This window comes from Arctopsyche grandis, chromosome 11, assembly GCF_051622035.1.
Source record: "Arctopsyche grandis isolate Sample6627 chromosome 11, ASM5162203v2, whole genome shotgun sequence".
Classification (NCBI taxonomy): domain Eukaryota; kingdom Metazoa; phylum Arthropoda; class Insecta; order Trichoptera; family Hydropsychidae; genus Arctopsyche; species Arctopsyche grandis.
The window spans coordinates 8,302,118-8,324,614 of record NC_135365.1 but is presented as its reverse complement, the minus strand read 5'-3'; the positions used below and the strand labels follow the sequence as shown (position 1 = coordinate 8,324,614).

The window sequence follows — 22,497 nt, the reverse complement described above, 5'->3', positions numbered from 1 at the left end:
TATTATCATATTTTTCATTTTTTTCATAATTTTCATTTTTTTCTGCCTTTGTCTTTCCGAAACCAGTCGATTCCATATCTTTAACTTTATTTTTATTCGAGTTTCAATTTCTTTTCGAAACCACCCGTTGAAATCAACGGGCCCTACACTAGTATGTATATAATAATAAAAATATGATAATCGAAAGCGCAAACACGAAACAGTATTTTGACCGATAGATTTTCATTTACGAAATAAAAATTTAATATAATCAAATAAACGTCAAATTACCACTCTGTTTATACATATATAATTTAAGTTTGCCCGTCAAATTTGACGGATATCACTAGTAGAACTCGCGCATGCATTATTAACATACAATTCATTAAAGTCGACAATACATTAGCGTGATGCCCATAATGAACGCATTATATTTGCCGAACGGCAGTCGATGCATTCGCACATTCTCTAATAAGCAAACACCACTTTGCATTTTGCAAATTATTACCGACTGAGATGCATAACACCGATCGCTTCTCAACATATACATACATATATGTACATATGTACAAACATACGTATGCCTAAATTGTCTCAATAAATATGAAATAACATTCGCGAAACATAATTTTATACGACTTACTAATATCGTGTTTGTCGTCAGGCTTTTGTTTGGCGTGAGGCTTATATAAATACATAGTGAATGTATACATTTACCGTACTGCTAGAATTAACCGCAGTGATTCATACTTACTCTATGCGCTTGGCAAATATTGTACTAAGCTCCAAACGTATAGTACTACTACAACATTTTAAATAAGCGCTCGCGGTTGCTCAAGTAGTCGTCTTGGACCACTTTAATTCCAGTTTGCCAAATACCAATATATGGCAGGTATTATTTTCATTTTTATTAATACGTTTAAAAAAAAATGTTTGATAAATACCACTACGATTTTGCCATACTAAGTAGGTGTTTTTCAGTGATCATTTTTCCTGTTTGATTTGATCTATGATTCATAATTGGTGCCGATTTCATTAATAATTTGAAAAATATCCCGTAAAAAATGACGGTAGCTGCCATTTAGGTAAATATAGTGTTGTTTACGAAACTTTTCATTTATAATATTGATGAATAATTAAATATTTTTTGCATGCCATCCTAAGTTCATTATAAAAACAATTCCGTCAAAAATGACGGTAGCGTACTTTCACTTGATTTATATATATATTTATAGCTTTGTGCATTTTTGAACTTATCAATGAGGATTGTATCCAAAAATGACGATAATAATCCTTCACTTCACTTCCGTCAAAATTGACGGAACTTTCATTATTTCCCAATGTTTCTAATATATACTTACCTATTACTATTTATGTATGTCAGGCTTCTTATCCTTTCTAATAGGTTTTTTTTTCAGCACCATTATCATTTCATATGAAATCATAAACCAGCAGAAATGACTATCCCACTGGTTTCTGCTGGCCGGAACTTGAATTTGTAACTCCAGGTCGATTCCTATCACAGTTTGCCAAATTATCTGATTTTCTTTGGAACTGTTCCAAAAAATTGGCAAACTTACCCATTTTCTCGCAAATCCCGAGTTTTCTTATTAATACGAAGAATTAAAAAGTTCTTATAATAAACTCTGTACTTTGTGAATAAATTGAGATTAAACTGATTTGTATATACTTTATTTATTTCTCTATGATAGGATAGTGTGTTAATTCGTCACGATGCGTTCAATTCAGTTTTGGAATAATTCTTATGGAAAAAATAACATTTTTGTACGTACAAATTATTCCGTGAGCGTTTTGTCCCGTGAGCGTAATGTTGCGTGAGCCATTTATCTGTGAGTGTACTGCCGTGAGCGATTTTTCGCTTGAGCGATATGTATCTACTTTGTACAATACTTATAGTACTTGTATCAAATATACAATGTTTCTGGCCAGAAAGGTGCAATGGGGTTACGTGTTAGGCCTTCCTGGTATAAATTAAAAATAAAATAATAAATATAATAGCAAACAAATCACACTATTATTTTTGGGTTTATTGTAATATGAATATTTTCATATTGTGCTACATTTTTTATGTCTACTAAAGCATTTTCACACTGCCGTCAAAAATGACGGCAGTTTTTTGATCTCGTTTTGTATATAATACACATATATGGTATACGTCTTACTCTTGAACGATCCTTTTGAAAATATTTAAGCATTCAAAGCATACCTACCCTTATTATATTCACTTCAACCACATTATTCACAAACTTATAGCAACATTTAGGTACCTACTTATAATAAATAAAAATTTTGCGTTATAATTTTAACCATATCAACCTAAGCCGCATATAAACTCGCATCGATCACAGACACAATAATTTCAATAGAAGGACCAAAAAAAATTGTTTTTGTTTATTTATCCGCATTTGTGTCGAAGGCTCACTTCAGAGTGGTACCCTAGTTGCCTCGTGTGTACTTTGGAGCTTTGAGCTTCTTTCCGATCTATAATCCGGAAACGGTTCGAAAGATCACGAATGGTCAAGCTACCCGTACGTATGGGCGAAACCGGCGTGCCGAAACTTCCACTCGATATTTTGATTAATATTAACTTGTTTTCCCTCGGATAAATCTGTGCAAAAGGCCGGAGGGAGGATAGGGGAGGCTAGGCCGGGTTGTTATCCCCGGAATAGGTACGTAAAATTAACTTACACTTGGCACAAAGGGGCCCAGCCGGGGCGCATACGGTCATCGGCCATGTTTGTTTGAACTGAATTCAAATCTGATTGCTTATTAGATTACCAATTATAGTAAGCCGATTAGTATTGGTGGCGTTGTTGCAACAGTGCGTGCAGAATACACCCCCTCCAATCCTATCGCCCTCTCCCCCTTCGGCGACGATGACAATCTGTGCTGATTTGTGCCTTGATTGTGTCCAAAGACCCGTGTCCGATCTTACGATCCTTCGATCGCTAATTCGGCAAATTGCGATTGCCGTCGTTGCATGTCTTGATTAACAGTGTTATGTGGTGTGAAAGCGAAGCATGATTTCGATGATGCTGTGTTGATCTGAAAATTTATCGCAATGAAAAGATATTGTTCAAGTAATTTATGAATATACCTAGAATTTTAACCAGGGCATTTTAACATTATATAAATCAAATGATATCTAAATACTAGCGGAAATATAACAAACGACCTTCTCTTCTTCCACCATCACTCTAAATATTTCCTTGGACATGCACTTTTTTTTTAATTAATCAGAGAGAGAATTTTAGCCCTCGTGGTTCATAGAAAATATTCAATTTAGATGTAGATTAATTTTTTTCTAATAATTAAAATATTATTGATCTCTTCTGTCTTAAAAAATAATTTTAATTCTAGAAATTGAAATTATTATTTAAAAAATATAAATTAATGACCCTCATTTATGAGCATAACATTCAATTATCTGAATACTATAAAATAATTCAAAAACATTTAGCATAAATAAAATACCTACCTATTTAGACTTAAGAAGCCCACAGGTGATGCAATTTGCCAACCGATTACATATACATATGTATGTAGTAAGCAATGTGTAACTACTCAACTTTGCCCGGATAATACTTTACGAGTGGTGTTTTTCAATAAATAATAATAAATTACTTTGAGATTAGAGTCAATTTTGAGATTAGTTATGTATATATGTACATACATACAATTTTAGATAAAAAAATAGATTAGGCATAATATTAAAATTGCTGTTAATGAATCTACAGCATCTAGTGACTAGATTTTACGAATAATAGATAAAAACGATAAATATTATCTACAATTTTAACACGAAAATATTTATTGATTTATTTTATTGCAAAACATATTATATTTTATATTGAAAACCGCTGTCAACTGCATCAACAGAAAAAATAGGCCAATAGAATAATACTGGAAAAATGAACTACGCCCAAAAATAGCGCGCCTGGCTATTTCTTCAATACATAGTACTTATTTCTTTATTTTACTATAATACATATCATGTTTTGTATTGAAAACCCTTGTCCAATGCATCCATAGATAACAATTAGGCCAATAAGATAATACTGGAAAAATGAACGACACCCAAAATAAACCTATTCTAGTCTAGTTTATTCCGTTGTTTAATAATAATCTAAATTATTAAAAAGCCTATAATGTACATATCATTAAAAATTAAAAATGTGTGGATATTTCGAATTTTATCTGAAATTGTACGAATACATTCACACAAAGTGAACGGGTTTAAAAATTTTGTATCAATCAATCATTTTCTTAAAAAACAACCGCGAAAAATTCGATTGAACTTGTAAGTATTGCTTGCGAAAACATATTTTATGTGAAAAAAAAAACGTTACGCAAATAAATTTAAATGTGTACTTTTTGATATTATACTTCAAAGTCACCCACAAATAACTATTAGATAAAGAGTTTGCTCAATATTGTTGAAAAAAAAACTTCAAATTAGTGAAGTAAAAATATAGATGAGAGATAATGAGCCTATAATGCAAATTTTAAAAGATATCTATAGTGTGAAAAAGATAAAGTTACAGGCGTTTAAACAATTAAAATCTGATAAAAAAAGTGGGGGGTGGAAAGTCAAACAAACAAGACTACTGGGAATGAACTGTCATCGTCTCCAAAATTTTTGGATTCTTAAACGTATTTATTACGATTATTTTTCACCATCGAACTGGCGGAAGTAATACATATATTTCTATCGGTGACCAAACGGCGTAAAATGACAAAGTTTCAAACCGATTGGAAGAATGTAGGAAATATTGTCAGATCAAAATGCCAATAAAAGCCTTATAAAAACTGGGTCAAAACGAATTTACACAAACAACACATTTTCAACCAAAGCTTATAAGCCCATCAACATTTCGGTGCTACTTTAGTATGCGGTCTACCTTCACATATCTACTTTAGTATGCGATCTACCTTCACGTTTTTACTTTAATATGCGGTCTCACTGTCTCAGTTATCGCGTGTGACAGTGAAACTGAACAGCACCGACCCTAACAACCTAATTTTAAATTAATAGGGCCAACCTTAACTTAACCTAATCTAACCTGACCCTTAAATAAATAGGTGTTGGCTGCTAGGATATGTGTTTTTTGTGAAAATATTGATGAAATAAAACTTACGTATCTTAGCAGCCAACACCTATTTATTTAAGGGTCAGGTTAGGTTAGGTTAAGTTAGGGCAATGGTGTCACGCCAATTTTGGAACAACGGGTTTCCAATATTTTTTTCAAAACAAATATTTTGCAAATGTGTATATTTTTTTTCGTCCAAGGCACTATTATATGAACATTCATTAAATTTTCGAGAGTTGTTAATTGACAAAAATTATATGACTTTTTAAATTAAATATTGGGTTTCCGGAAACATTTAATTTTTAACAACGGTTTTCCGGAAACCCATGGAAACCATTAGGGTGACACCACTGATTTGGCCCTATTCATTTAAGATTAGGTTGTTAGGGTCGGTATTTTCTTCGCTTCTGACGATATTTTGATACAAATGCTTCGACAACATTATGAGGCGGTAGGAAAAAAATATAATAAACAGGTCGTTGCTACGATACAAATTTAAAAAAAAATAGTCGACTGCGATTCAAAGGTAGACCGCATACTAAAGTAGCACCATAATAATATTCCGTTTGTTACAGACATTACTAACAAATTAACCAGTAGATTCTATGACAGAATCACTTACTAACACACTTGTGAAGAGTCTCGGTGATTACAACAAAATGTCTATACCCTTCAGGTATAACACACAGATTACCTAAACACAATCTGCTTTAGGTCATCGACTTTAGAGAGTCTTTAATTAATATTATGTATTAGATGTATTATAAGGATTATAAATAGGTTTTTGAGCTGTTTTTCCTATTATGCTGTACATTAACATTAGAATAATATAATACTATGATTACTAACCAAATTAAATTAAATTGTAAAATAGAAAATAATCAGTAGATCAGTAGCTATTAAAATAGATATGAGATGTATTGTGAACATAATTTCGTAATAATAAAAAGCATTTAAAAATCAAATCAAAGTAGCACCAACATTTCTTTGTTTGTACTACAAGGTACCGTCGTTTAATGTATTATATTATTTTGACATAAATAAAATACAATTTCAGCACTCAAAAATCATTCCAATCTTCGTTTATTTCCATAAAAAATAAATAAATAAAATAAGTAGACTACCAAATCCAAAACATTACAATAAGCGCGTATTGTGCTATTTTCTGGATTTGTATCTGAACGAGCACCACGCTAGACTCCCTACTGTCTTTATTGACTGATTTGAGGCGCATGCGCTGCGCCCCTTTTTCCCTACACTTACCCAACAACCAACACTATACACATCCCTTTCGCACCCACTACAAAACAGCTATCACCGTCTCGCTCGCACTTGCGCAATATAACTTGAAGCAAAGCGGCACGGCAACGCACAGCAGACTCGTCACGTGATTGGTGCACGAATTCTCATCCCTCTCTATCGCACTCGCACATTTTCCAGCGCCCCTCGTATAGCCGCGTCTCGCTCTCGCCCCGGATTATTCCTACGATTTTGATTATTCCCGCGATGCATACCGGTGCATAGTATATCAATACATATAATATTATATGCAGGCCGTTGCAAATATTATACACGTATTTATACGCATAATCCAACGGCGCGAGATAAAGCACATCGTGTACGCGCGATCAAATCACACGGATTATTATTTTACTTGCATATTAATAGATTGCTATTGTGCAAACTCGCCTGTTCAAACAGCGGGAAAATATGTATGTATCCACGTTTGGAGATTTAATCTCGCCCACACGGATTTATTTGGCAAATTTTTGTAATCTTATCTGCGTTAAAAAACTATTGACACAATATACATACATACATATGTATATATTCTCGCCGAATATCCACCGAAAGCGCATTGTTTGATGACAAATATTATTATTGTATCTATACAAGCGTTTAATTGTTTAATTTTCTAAGCGTAACTGTTTGAGTTTTTTTATGAGGTAGCTGAGTAGGTATACAATTGTACTGAGCAAATCAGTTGTTTAAATATTATAATAATGTCGATTGTGTTAATTTATTTTGCATAATATGATCGATTATCTAATCTTAGGTACATATCTATGTTAGACGTAAAATTTAAAACACTTACACATCTATGTACATATTATATAATATGAACAATTATGCAATATTACTTGTATATTTAATCAATTAATCAATAAATCTAACCTTATCTAAGTACCTAATACGGATATAATTAAATTTCACCTTACCCCCAATTTTTTGCGTGGATGTGATTAATATCTCGTATCTAATTCACAATATATTATATCTCTCTATCTTAAGCCTACAATAAAATACGTTTCGTGCATATTATTTAAAAACAATAGCTTTTTAAATAAAAATTTTATTATAAAGGTAATGTTAATCACCAAAAAAATCATACTTTTTGAAATGTATGAATAATCATACTAAATTAAGTATATGCGAAATGAATTTTCTTATATTTTTTGTTTTTATAATATATTTGACAAATAGTATAGGTAGGTATCACAATCCCACTTTGCCTGGAGTAAATGATTTTCGATCAATGTCTTTTGCCATTTATCTTTGGCCAGGAAGGCGCATTGGGTTTACCTGTTAGGCCTTCTTGGTGTAAATTAAATAAAAAAAAAAAATAAAAATAAAATAACGTATGGGTGTGAAACTTGGACATTGAACGCCAACTGCTACACAAAATCCAATGCATACAAAGAAGTATGCAACGCTGTATGCTTGGAATAACGATGAGAAATAGAAAACAAAAAATGTGGATGAAAAGTATGACAAGGGTAATTGATATACCTAGTGTAGAGAGTGAATATATTGAAATGGCAGTAGACGAGTCACGTAGCTAGAAGAATGGACAAAATAAGTGCTCGAATGGTACCCGAGAGAATGTAAAAGAGTGAAAGGAAAGCCACAGGGAAGATGAGTGGATGAAATAAGAAAAGTGTGAGGGGTTAGATGGGTGGGAGTTGCACAAAACATAGACAAATATGTGTAAGTGTGTTGAAGAGGACTTCATACATCTGATGAGGATTTCACAAATTATTTATGATATAAAAAAAAGATTCAATCTTTCGCACGATAAAGATATGCTATTTATCAAGACGCAAAAATAAATTAATCAGTGACGAATTTATTTAGTTAATGAAAAAATCCTATTAGAATTATTACTGTGTATCAATAAATTGAAGATATATTTAATCAGTGTCAATAATTCTATACATATATACATGTCTAAATTCAAGCTGTATTAAGGCATACGAAAGAAAGTTTAAACAGAATGTGATTTCAGTCAGAAAAAAACACATGTCCTCCATAATCTATCATCTGGATTTAATGACGAAATCATCCCAGCGATTGGTCGACCTTTTCAAAACCAACCTCACCCATTGGCCAGAATCATCCGGTTCCCCGCTGAGCCAGAAACGATTCCCACATGTAATCTGATACTTGTGAGCTCTCATTTTTTTTTTGTAGTCCCCTGCCAAGTATGCTTAATTTACAACCCGAGTTGGAACAGTATATATCCTTGCCGCCATTAAAATAATATATCAGAGTCTCATAGGTAGGTATGATGTTTTTAAATTATGGTCAAATTATTTAGAGTGTTTCGGGGCTCGTCAACCGTCGGTTTTGGGTTTGTACGTGTGTTTCCCATGCGCTCCCCAAGCCTATGTTTGTTTGAACAAGCGCGTGTGTACGAGACGAGCCATCATCATGGAGGGTAATATTTCAATTCAGGTTAATGCATTTCCTACAAAAAATGGCTGCCATCTCATATTATGCGGGAACATCTGCCTCCCCAACGTTAAAAACCGCTGAAACTTTACGCGGCGGTATCACTACTCCACATCGCGTTTAAAATTAATTCAAAATATATATATATATATATATATATATATATATATATATATATATATATATATATATATATATATATATATGTACATATATACAATATCCTCAATATGATGTGTTTTGAAATATTCCATGTAATTTTTAATCTTAAAATAAACATGTAAATATTTGTTTTCTAGGTCAAACTTTTTGCATTGATTTTTGTGTAAATCGTTTCAAGTTTAAGTTTAATTTTTATAGAAGAAATGTTGTAGCACAAATAGGAATAAATTTAATAAAAATAAGTATGGAAACCAATTGTATTGAAAACAATTGAAGAAAAGTCTACGACAATTGTAATTGAAATTTGGTACAACATCAATTCCATAATTAAAATGGACACAGTTTTATTTTGGCGGATCAAATGTATGGTAAATATATGTAGTGTTAGAATCATCTGAATCTTTATTAATTAAAAAACTGTAGCTTTGGTGAAATTTATATATGGAGTACTTATTTTGACAATCTCTTGAATTCTGATGAATGAATTGTTGTTTGTTGTACAAAAAGATTTGGTCTACATAGTACTTATTTGGGATTTGTGTATAATTTGTGTTATAAAATGTGTTAGTTTCTTTTGATATGTATACTTACCAATTCAATACTTTTTTTGGTTTTATTAAAATGTATAGAATTATTGAATTCAATATGTTTAAGTACTGTCTATGTATGTATGTATGTATAAATGAAGATATACATTTGAATATTATCATTATTGAATGTACATATATAATATAAATTTATATCATGAATAAATAAGCAAAATGGTGTAAATATAATAATGTTGAATGCCGTTGAACAGATCGAAATAATGAAATAATTGAAACTCAATGTTGTAATATTTAAATTCAATTTATTTTTTATTTCACATATATATAATATATATATTTAAAACTGAAGTATGAACACATTATTTACAATTATTTATAAATGTTATAATTTTTATTTTTTTAAATTCATTTATTACAAATTTTTAACTATCGCTATTTATATCGCACCATCTTTGAAAGAAAATTGACTGTGAGAAGTGATTTTACTGAAATTTTGATTTTTTTTATTACTTTATGTAAAATAATTCGCAAATAAAATTGTAAAAAATGTAAATCTATCAAAAACAAAAAAAAATTGAAGATCAATGTGAGATTACTTCGATTATAAATTGATATGTTTCAGTTGTTTTGAAATGCATCTGTTATTGGTATTTTTTCACAATATAAAATAAAGTTAATTCGACAATATATAAATTCATAATGTTATATTCGAGTTTAAATATTTGAATTATTGTTAAAATTAACCAAGAAAAAAAAAACATGACATAATAAAAATACAACCAAAACTAAAAAGTACATTCAAACGAATCAAATAAAAAAATGCATTTATATATTTGATATTTTTTTTCTTATTTTCGTTAACAATATTATTAACATCCCAGTCTTTTTGAAATTAAATACAATATTTTCCATTACTTTCTAATTTTTTTTCAATAAATTTATCGTAATTTAATTAGGTAATAATTATACACATTATATTTACGTTTTTAAAGATTTTGTACAGTTTATTTACACAATTTATAATTTTATAGTATTTCTGGTTAAAAATTTTATATCATGATTCTGTGCCGTCAATTGAATTTACGATAAATTGACGAATAATCGATTCTGTTATTAATTATTTATTTATTATTATTATTAAATATTAATAATAAGCTACATAGAAAAAAGTAGACAAACAAGCAAAGATTTTCACATTCGATTATTATTACAATAATTTTCAGATATATTTTCAACCATAAAATTAAATTAAAAAAAAGGAAATAGTTTTACACACATGTAACTGTTTCAATATAAAAATATAACATTATCTTTTTAAATATAAATACACAAAACATTAAAGTAAAATTTACGGTGGAAAGCGTCGAAAAATTTAACACAGTATTGCACAATATTCACAAACACAAACATAATAAATTAAATTTTTACTATGGCACTGCTTTTCAATGAAACTTAAATTAAAAAATGATTTTAATAAGATACATACACATATGTATCTCAATTCTGCAAAATTCTCAGACCATTCAATAGCATTAAAACTTGATACTATGCCATGTAATGTTCATGATATTATCCGCTGCGTTAAATTTCAAACGTTTGTTGTAGCCGTCGTTAAAAATACATATCTGTGTATTTTGACACTAAATAAATAAAGCATTAGATGGCTTTAGAGAATACTCTGATATAGTTTTTCATTTATTTTCGTGTAAAACCGTCTAGTTTTTTATTCATCGAACAATTAGTTCACTTGAAATCAATTTTTATATACACTGTTCATGATCGTTGCGTCTACTGTTTTGCTTCGGTTTAATTTTAGCTCGAATTTCATACAAACTACCATCGATCAAATATTTATACACACACATACACACATATATAAGGCGCTTATTGAATCGTCAATATTTACAATTGCGATCAAATGAATTTCAAACGTATACACGGTTTTCAATTTTTCATAAAACTAACATATGTATGTATATAACATACGTACAAAACTGCAACGCAAATACTCAAGTACGCGTCCCGTGCAAAAAATGATAACGTGCCTGTAAAATAGATAAAATACCAAAATAAATTAAATAAAGGTGTGGTTCTAACATCGCCACTGATGGTTGGATTATTATAAAAATATTTTGACTGGAAGAAACTCGACTTTGAAACGGTCAAAAGTACCAAAGTATGCGTTGGCGGTAAGTAAGTAGTGGTAGCAGTTGTGTTACTCGAGAGAGAGAGAGATGTTGATGTCATGATGCTCTCGAGTGCTTAAAAAAAATAAGTGAATACGAAAAATGTTAAAAAGTTTCCTGTTTTCACGTTATATAAACGACATATTATCCTAAGTAAATATTAAACGAAATCAATTTAACTTTTCGGCGGAAGAAGTGCGCCGAACGATTTCATGAATCGAAGAGAAAGTGTAACAGTTTCCCGTTGGTTTTTGAAAAGGCATTGTTTTGAAAAAGAAAATGTTTAAGAATACTTGTCGATGTTAAAAACTTTGAAGTGAGTTTCTTTTTATGAACCAAAAATGTTTTTAAAGAGAAAACCATTCATAAAGTACGTCCCGGTTCAAATACAATGCAAATGGTAAGATATTTAATTTAAAATTAAATTATTTCAATGAACTCAATATTGAAAAAAATAATTAAGCTTATTATTCGAGATCAAAATCCTAAGATCGCGTTTGAGATAATACGAATAAAGTTGAAATTAAATACAGTCCAATGAAATATGAGATTCAAGAAAACGTTCATGCATTTTTGAGCCTTTTTTTTAAACATGCTGATTCGATACATAAAATTATGCAATACAGTATTTTATCTCTGCAATGAGGGCAATTAAATAGACAAGTATGGGATTAAATCGAATGAAACATTCTGAAAAGGTTTGAGTGGAAATTATGTACGATAAGAAGTTAATTAAAACATTTAATTAAAACCTCAATTGATTAAAACGTTAATTAAATCCCCAATTATACATATGAGTTGTTATTCAATATCAATAAAATTATAAAAAGAAACAGTATTCTCACTAAACAATTTGCGAAAGATACCACCCATTCATTCGAAAGTATTTTCAATGTCAAGCACGTACAAAATACATAAACGCAACACCACGTTCAACTTCCATTGTTTGATTTTATATAAATTTCAAACCCATTGAAACATTGTAACTGGTGATATTTGTATCGATATGAAATCTTACAATGCAGATTATGAAACGAAAGGCAAATTCCGATATATGTACATACAAACATATACATACATGTATGTAAATGAACAAATCGGGAGAGCGGACGTTGCGTCTGGCGACGCATTTCGCACTTTGAAATATTTTCACAAAGAACCACACACAGCTCTACAATTTCATTTTATCGGTATCGAAACAATCTTGAATCACCGATCAATGAAAAGCATACGCTTTCGGAGCATTTAATTGGATCAAAGTTAAAGTAAATAAACACTCATTATTAATACGGAAGCAATATTATGTATATAAATGTATGAATTCATTTGATATAAATATTTATAGCGAGTGCTGGATTGCATTCATAATTTAACCCACGTGCCTGCAGTGCTTCTTAAATTGTATTAAGTTCAATTTGAATCAATATAAAAGTAAATTGTTCAAATAAAATTAAAACTTAAAAACTTTGCTTTTGTATGTATGTATCTATTCTTTGTGATTTTACATTAAATTCCGGAAAATCTTGCCAGTTTTTTCTGTGTAAAAAGATATAGAGTTGTGCCTTTGTTTGAAGGATGATATTGTATTAGTTTTGAAAAATAATTAAAGAAAAATTATATAAAAAATATGCCTCGGAAGAAATGAGTTTATCGTTAATTTTCGTTCTAATTAACTTTTCGTCGATTCCCGACGACGGAATCGTATTGGAAATTGTTCCAAAGTAATCGAAATACATTTAAGACATGCCGATATTATATTTAGCCGCTAAAAATCCCTCATTCTCAAATGGCGAAACGACATAGTAAACACACACGCGAGCTATAAACGCGGAACGTGCTCCGTCGGCCAAATGATCCAAAACAAAAGGGTTAAATACGACGGTCGGACGTAAAAAAAACTTAGGTACTTATACCCACACACCTACAAGACGACTTATTAGCAATAAACCACCCGTGAGACGAGCGAGGCTTGAATGGAGCGGTCCAAACTACTCATGAATGGAACGTGAAAGAAAAAAAAAAGCGGAGTGGTGTGAAAGGACTTTTAGCACCCGCGCCTTTTGTCGAGGGCTGTGTGGTCTCTTAGTGTGGTTTATTTTCGTTTTTTTCCTCCCTTTTTGTGTTTTGTAAAACTGTAGTGTTGCGACCTAATCCCCTTTTTAACTGGAACGTGTCGCATCTGACTTTTAGCACACTCGCGAAGTTCGCTATGCGCCAATATCGGTCCCAGACGTTGTGCAAACAAACCGATAAAGTCGTTCGCATGTGTTTGCAATTATTAATGACATTGAAATATTTTTCTCGACTCGATTTATTTATTCAAGATACCGAAGCGGGATCGTTTGAGTCCGTGCGATGTGAAATCTAAAACGCATAGCTGTCTGGATGTTTCTTTTATAAACAAAGTTGACGATTTTAATGACCTAGTAATAGTCGCGAGCTTATGTTTCTCAAGCGCTTGTGTGGTCAAATTAATCTTAATTGCATTTAAATGTGCAAACGGTTGATTCAAAACTGATATAAGATGTTGGGAGTATTTTTATCGTATATTTTTACGACATGGGTGACCCCACAATTCGATCAAACGAAGCACTCCATATGTTTTGTTGGCTTATTGCTTGCAGACATAGCTCTTTGTGTTTAAAACATTATTAAATTACTGTAAAAATTAATTAATATGCTATATTTGATATACTATAATCTTATATGGATATATGTGTTGGATATTTCCCAGCTTTCAATGCAATTTCATACAAAAAAAATTGTGGTACGTTTAAGTATAAAAAAAATAATCAAAATTTTTATCAGACTTCATAAAGAATCAAATTAGTACCGTTTTAAATTAATGTTTTAAGTAAAGTGAGTTAAAAACGAATTATAATTGAATTGCATAATGTCTATGTAAATTGGAAAAATTCTACTCCGTAGAACTTTTAAGGAGATGGGAAGTTGAAAGTAACAATCTTTGCTCTTATATAAAAGTAATTGTATTTTTTCAATAAAATAATCTATCTTTATTCAATTCCAAATGTATATAAAATTTTATTTGTAGGAAAAGTGTAAAATTTTCATTTAAAATCTAACCAGAAAAAAAATTCAAGAAAATTCGCCAATAAGAATATTCATTTTCAAATAGGTTTGAAAAAAATAATCAATCAATTGGATGTCTATCTATAAAAAATATACATATTCACACACAAAGAAGCACGAGTTGTTGCTTTCATATAAGAATATAAAATAAACATACTATATGTATACGTATATATTTTGAGAAAAAATAATAGATTTTATAACTTTTTTATCGTATGTATTTTTTTTTAAACAATAAACATCGCATTGAGATTTTAAAAAGCTTTCGAGTTAACGATTCCTACGTATTATTATTACGGATAAATAGTAATTCGTATGAAATTCGAGGCAACACATTAAATAAAATTAAAAAGAAAAACAATCATAAATCTGTCGACACAATAAACACTCAAACGGATCATTTTTTGACAGCTTAATCGATAGTTAATTTATATAATTAAAAATGAGAATATTTAAAAATGCACATTATATTTAAATTAAATCGACGTAATTATATATATATATATTTTATAGATATCTAAATTATGCCTAGAAATAAAATATTTTTTCTGTGTTATTTGTGCAGTTTTCGGGGTTAAAGTGTCAGAAAAGTTCACTTTGCATTATTCTTTTCAGAATTTCATCGACTTAGTGATTATAAATCAGAAAATGATTTATATAAGATGCATCTACAGTATAAAAAACAAAAAATTAAATTAAATGCCGTCAAATAATCACTAAGCCGACAAATTAAAAACAATCCAATATAAATTAAGGATAATACGTTCGGAAATTTTAAACGGAATTCAATGAGTGTTTTGTTATTGTATGATCCTAAATTCCGAACGTACTATACCTATATAATAATTATCAATTTAAGATTTCACTTCAACAGATCATTTTATAATAAAGGCCACAAACAAATATATAAAACCCATACATATCCAATTCGAACGGCATAGTTGATCCAAAAAGGATAGGGTTTAATTTTGATTACAACTCAAAAATGACCCTTAATCTTTGAAGCAGTATAAAACAGTGATTCTTAACCTTTTTTTAGCGTTTGGCAACCGTTGAGCTATGAAAATATGCTTTTGCACCCCCATATTTCCAATTGTTTATATCAACAAATTCGTTTCAAAATTAGTTCATTTCAAGTATTCTATGTCTGATAAATAAGCACCACATATGAAATTTTAATTTTGATTAAATAATAATAAATGAAACTTTTTTAAACAATACAATACAAAAACAGAACTTTTTTGCTTATGATGTGAGTTACAAAAAAAAAAAAAAAATGAAACCTAGAATTTGACACAACGTCCCCGGTTAAGAACCACCGTTTCACCACTAACACTTTTACCTCCGATGTGCACAATAAGTTTTAGGGCGGCCATACCTGAGGAAGCGGCGGCCGCTCTTCGGTGACGCGAGGACGCGAGGCGAGCACAACTATGAGATTCTCCTCACAAGTTTTAAAAGTTTCAGGGCGTCAAATTTAACGAGTGTTCACAGAGAGTGTCAAAAAATGTCGGAAACAGCAGGGATCCCTCGCCGCAACACGGACGGGTCCACCACGGGAGAGTGCGGGGGCGGAGCGCTCACGCCGTGTAGAGCTTACGGCCCTAGGCGAGGGGGTACTGTCACAAAGGGGGCGCAGACGTCGGGTACAGAGGCCCCCCGCCATAGTAATCGTGCTGCAGCGGGGGCCCCGGCAACGACCCGTACCCGTAGCTTCCCATATCGTACATCTTCAAGTCGGGCTTCGACTCAGCGGGCAAAAGTCGCGTAATACTAAACGGATGTGTAGGCGGAGTGTATCCAGCCGGCTCCTGCTTCAACCCGTAATGATCCAGAGGAGGCGGAGGACGCAACTCCTCAGGCAAACACAACTCAGGTCCATGCAACAGCGCCAAAGGATCATCCCGCTCCTTATCGCGATCTTCCTTGCCGCTACTTCCGCTCGAATTAGACTTGTGCGTCTGCCGTAGCGTTTCCTTCTTCTCGTCCTTGAACCTCTTCTGCCGCCGAAGGAAACACCCATTCTCGAACATATTCCCAGAGTCGGGATGCAGCGCCCAAAACGACCCCTTTCCAGGCTTGTCGGGAGTGCGCGGAACTTTGACGAAACAATCATTAAAAGAGAGCGAATGCCGTATGGAGTTCTGCCACCTCTGTTGGTTCTGTCTATAGAACGGAAACAAGTCCATGATGAACTGGTATATCTCGGAGAGGGTCAGCATGCGCTGAGGGTTGTTCTGTATGGCCATTGTGATGAGTGAGATGTAGGAATAGGGGGGTTTGGCGTGGGTGTAGCTGCGCCTGTAGGATTTGTCGTTCCTGGCGCGTTGGAGGGCGGCAGAGTTGGGCGACGCCGGGTCACCTCCGAGCTCGGCCCTTCCGCCGGACATGGATCCGACGGGGGTGAGGGCCCCGCCGTAGCCCATGTTTCCCATGCAGGAGGGCATGTTGGCGGAGGAGTAGCCCACGCCGGTGGCCATGCAGCTTCCGCCGACGCCGGAAGTGCTCATCCCGCCGACGGAGACTCCGGATCCGTATCCGCCGCCGTAGCCCTGCGAGACCGGGTTGACGCCGGCCATGGGCACGCAGCTCATGGTGTTCATGGTGTAGGAAGGCGCCAGGCCAGGGCTGATGGGAAGGCCCACGCTCATGGCGAGCGGGCTGTCGCCGTACGGTAACTTTTGGGACAACATCTCGCGCTAGCGCATGCCCGCACCGAGCGCAACGCGCCGCAACACAACACAACCGCGACTGACTCGAATCGCTCTTCTCGGTTTCTATCCGATGCTTCTATCCGGCTGGCCAATGGGAGCAGAGCAGAGGTGGGGCGATGCGAGCTCCGCCTTTCCTACCCCCACTCTCCGACCGCCACGAAAACTCGACCCCCTCCACCGAGCGATTCCTACGATCCTCCTGTTCTCTACTCGTACTGTACTGTACTGTACTGTCTCACCCCAAACTATGTAATGCAACACATACGATTATATTATGAAAACATTTCTATTCTACACACGTGCATACATTAGGGATCCCAAATATTCGTCGACTTCAACTATTCGAATATCGAATAGCAAATCAAGAGCTATTCGAATATTTGAATATATTCGAAAATTAAAAAAAAAAGGTAATCACACATAAATTTGAATGAATCGTCTTATCATTAATCTTAATTAATTTGAATTAATCGTCTTAGCCAGCAGCGTGGCTAAGTGGATAGTTGCATACTTTAGTTGCATAGTTGCATTACATAGTCGAGTGGATAGTTGCATACTTTGTTTGTTTATGTTTCAGTAATCTTCAGTCGTCTGCTCGGCTACCTTTTTGTGATTAGTATATTTTTAGTTCATTATTAACGAGTGGAATTCTCTAAATACTTTAGATTACGACGACGATCGTATCGATTTACACAAGTTAAGCTCTTAATTGATCAAATTCGAACGATCGATAAGGGATTACTTAATAATAGACTTTATCTGAATCGTATCGAAGTAATGCATGCTTTCTTTATTTGTTCTATTTAAAGAAAAAAATATATTGATAAATACCACTGCAAGTACTTTTTAAACAAAAATTATTATTGACAATTTAAAAACATATATACAAATGAATGTCTGTCTATCTGTCTATGTGTCTCGAATAGGCTCCTAAGCCACTGAACCGATTACGATGGAACTTTCAGAATTTGTTGTATGCATGTCCGGGAAGATTACTGTGAAAAAAAAATCACCCAAAAACGGGAAAAACGGGAATGAGTGTCATTGCAACGCAATAATTTCAAATGTGTTCGTTGTCTGCGTTTTTCCGACAAATGGGAACGGGAATGCGTTATTGTGGCATTGAAAAGCATGCCGGGTTCAGCTAGTATTATGTAGCCAGCAGCGTGGCTCGGTCGTTAAGCTTCTGCTTAACACTGAGAGGCGCCGAGTTCGATCCCTTGAGCTGACCTCGATTGAAAAGAATTTTTCTGAGTATATCTGTAATGCTGCTGGTCAGACCAGGATTTGTGACTCCTGGTTGATCGTTTCCTTATCAGAGTTTGCCAATTTTCTCTGATTTCATTGTTGAAACGATTCCCGATTAAAATTGGCTAAAAATCCTTCCTACCCACTATGTCACCACTATTTGAGTATGATTAATGTAAATATTACAATAAAAATGTATGTACAATTCATAGATGTCTCGTTAATTGTCGAGTTTAAGTCAGTGTCTCGTAATTTAGCGACTTATATAATAAAAAATGCTGTATTGTTTGTAATTTGGCCAGGAAGGCGCATTGAGGTTTACCTGTAATGCCTTCCTGGTATGAAATAAAATAAAAATAAAAAATAAAAATCATAGTTGCCATTGAATTCCAACTAGTTTTTATAGCCAATAATAATTTCAATTTTTTATTTTCATTATGATTTCTTGTAAAAATGTATATTTCGCCGGTGACTTCTTAAATATTCGTATAATTTTTCTGATTTTTTCTAAAATTTCGTATTATCGATCTAAAAGTGATTTTCTTCAAACATTTCCGCATTTATGTAATGAATAAAAATCTTCTTCATTATCTTCATTTTTATCACAATTATCCCCATTATACATATATGTATTTCATTTTCTTCATAATCGTCGGCTTCTTCTTCATCACTCTTTTCATGTTGATTGTGTATTAAGTTTATAAAAAAATATATACACGAGTAATATTCGAATAGTTGATGAAATATTCGAATAACGAATGGCTGAAAAATCAGACGAATGATTCGAATACTCGAATATTCGATTGGGATCCCTAGCATACATATACCTGAGCTAATGTGAAAAAAATCTATAGGTACATGTACATTTTGTTATCATACGATTCAAAGTTCATGCTTTCATATTCAGCTATTTGATAAGAGGTAAAAAAAAATCATTTTCCTAGAATTATTCTTGAACTGTCTTTTTTGTGTAACTTTTGTATAACATCACCAATTTTGAGTAGGTGATTGTATAACTTTTTTTATTCAAAAAATACTGTTTTTACAGTGGTGTGATCCCAATTTTGGAATAACGGGTTTCCATTTTTTTTATTTATTATTTTATTTTATTGAAAAATCAACAGACAACAGGATGTACATAGATATGCATAAAAAACAAATAGTAAATATATAATATATGTAACATCCGAGTCCAATAACAGATTTTTACAAAGATTATAAAAAAAATGAAAAAGATAAATATAAGGAAAACAAATGAAAAAGAAAAGAATAAAGGCTATAACATGAAAAAATATGTAGAACATTGCATAATTAAACTATAGTAATAAAATATTGGAAAAAGGTTATAAAATAGAATATAAGAAGAAATTGAAATTTACAAATATAAAACAAATGAAAAAGGTAAATACAAAATAAACAAATGAATAGGAAAAGAATGAAAGCTATAACATGTTTAAATAGCACATTACATAACTAAACTAAAGTATAAAAATATTGGAAATATTGAAAAAAGGTATAAAATAGAATAGGAGAATAAATGAATCAATCGGTCAAGATTCTCTTGATGTTAGACCTGAATTGATGTAGGGAAATACCAAATAGATCAACCTCATTCAGCTCTCCGTTAAACATACGATAAACGCGCTGCAGATAAGAATATTTTTGGGAATTAGTATTGAAAGGATCAAGTGAAAAGAGTGCAACGCGTCTAGAGTACCGAACTGGGATTCTGAAATTAACCTTATTCAGTAAATCAGAACAATCAAGGAAACCAATTATTATTTATTATTTATTAATAGTTTTGTACCATTGTGGCATTACAGGAAGAACCTAATGCGCCACGATGGCCTACATTCAACAAATATATAAATACAAGTAAAATTAGTACAAAACAGAAAAATTAAAAAGCAGAAAACATGGTAAAATACAATAATAATAATAAAAAAGTAACAAAAGGAAAATAATAATACAATTAAAATAGTACATAAAAATGTAAAAAGGAGAAAGAAAAAGTAAAATAAATAAAACAAAATATGAATAAAAAAAATAAAACCACAGCGAGGCCCAAATGGATTAGATTAAGATTCCACTCTTACATCACATTCAATTTAAGAAAGTAATGATGAGCGCAGGTTACCAGATAAATATGTTAAAATTTATATATACACCCAGCGCAAAGCGAAGCTTATCAGTTGCATCACATGCAAATAACGATATATTTTAAAAGACTAGGAAAGGAATTTAAAATAACAGTTTTCGTATTACTGTCTACAACTCCTCTTCATCAATATGCAGTAAAAAAAAAGCGATTTCGTCAATAGATAATATAATGAGGGGAATCATTGTAAATTTGGAGTAAAAATGAACATTTTTATACCTGGAGTAGATTTCATAAATCAAAAAATCGATAAAAACGGATTTTTTTTTCTTCTTCAAGATTTTCAACATATCAAGGGGACTTCAAATAATAGTAGGGAATACAAATAAAAATGTTTTTTTTATTTTAATATTTAATGGGACCACCTTTGTTTTTAATAAATAATTTTATTCGTTTAAGTAGTGATTCATATTATTTTTTTAATAATTCATCACTAATTTGATTGTAGCATACATCATAAATAATGTATATATGTATGTTACCTATACATGTATGTTACAGTGAAAGCAGATTTCAAGTGAAAATGTATCAAACAATGAATTTACAACGTTTAACTCTATAAATTTAACCCTAACACCCTAATCTAAAATTAATAGGGCCAACCCTTACTTAACCTAAAAATTTTACTTTCCTAGAATTATTCTCAAACTGTCTTTTTTTGTATAACTTTTGTATAACATCACCAATTTTGATTATGTCATTGTATAACTTTTTTTATTCAAAAAATACTGTTTTTTCAGTGGTGTCAGCCCAATTTTGGAACAACGGGTTTCCATTTATTTTTAATTTATATATATGTTACAGTGAAAGCATATTTCAAGTGAAACTATATTTTCACTAGTGAAAATATATTTGCACTAGTGAAAATATATTTTCACCAATTCAAACAGTGAAAATATATCAAACAATGAATTTACAACGTTTAAATCTATAAATTTAACCCTAGCAACCCAATCTTTAAATAGGGCCAGCCCTTACTTAACCTAATCTGTCCTAGCCCTTAAATTACATGAAAGTTCATTAAATTTTCAAGATTTGTATAATCTTTGACAAAAATTATATAATTTTTTAAATTAAATAACATTGATTTAAATTAAATAACGTTGATTTAAATTAAATAACGTTGATAAATAACGTTAGAGTTGATATATTTATTTTATTTTAAATACTTGAAAGAGATGATGCAACCAAGTGGTTTGTTAATATACATATGTATACTATCACAAAGATACAAAATAAAATAAGATAAAAAAATCAATATAAAAAACACAATAAGAATAAACTAAATAAGAAGAACTTCAAAAACCCATTATTTTTTAGGAAATAATCAAATACCGCACTAAATTTAGGAAATAATCAAATACCGCACTAACTTCCGCATTTTGCTTCTCCGGTTTATTTATCTTATCTACTACAACAATTAATTTTGTATGAAAAATAATTGAAACTGGTACCGACATAAATACATAAATTAAATAGGTATTTATCTCAATCATATAATATAATTTTAAAATTAGTATAAACTATTGAAAGTGAATGAGATCTAAAATTAAAAAAAATCAATTATTC

The 22,497-nt window shown here is 31.8% G+C and overlaps 1 protein-coding gene across 2 annotated transcripts in view; it reads right to left on the bottom strand.

The window, feature by feature from the left end:
• fkh (fork head box protein) overlaps positions 1-17,562 on the bottom strand; it is a 51,099-nt gene extending 33,537 nt beyond the window's left edge. Inside the window, exon 1 of one of the 2 annotated variants that reach the window (XM_077441100.1) lies at positions 16,187-17,562. In XM_077441100.1, the coding sequence (XP_077297226.1) occupies positions 16,431-17,501 (1,071 nt within the window). In that variant the 5' untranslated portion in view covers positions 17,502-17,562 and the 3' untranslated portion in view covers positions 16,187-16,430. The remainder of the gene's footprint in view (positions 1-16,186) is intronic. The other variant, XM_077441101.1, reaches the window with a different exon arrangement.
• Between the last annotated feature and the right edge of the window lie 4,935 nt (positions 17,563-22,497).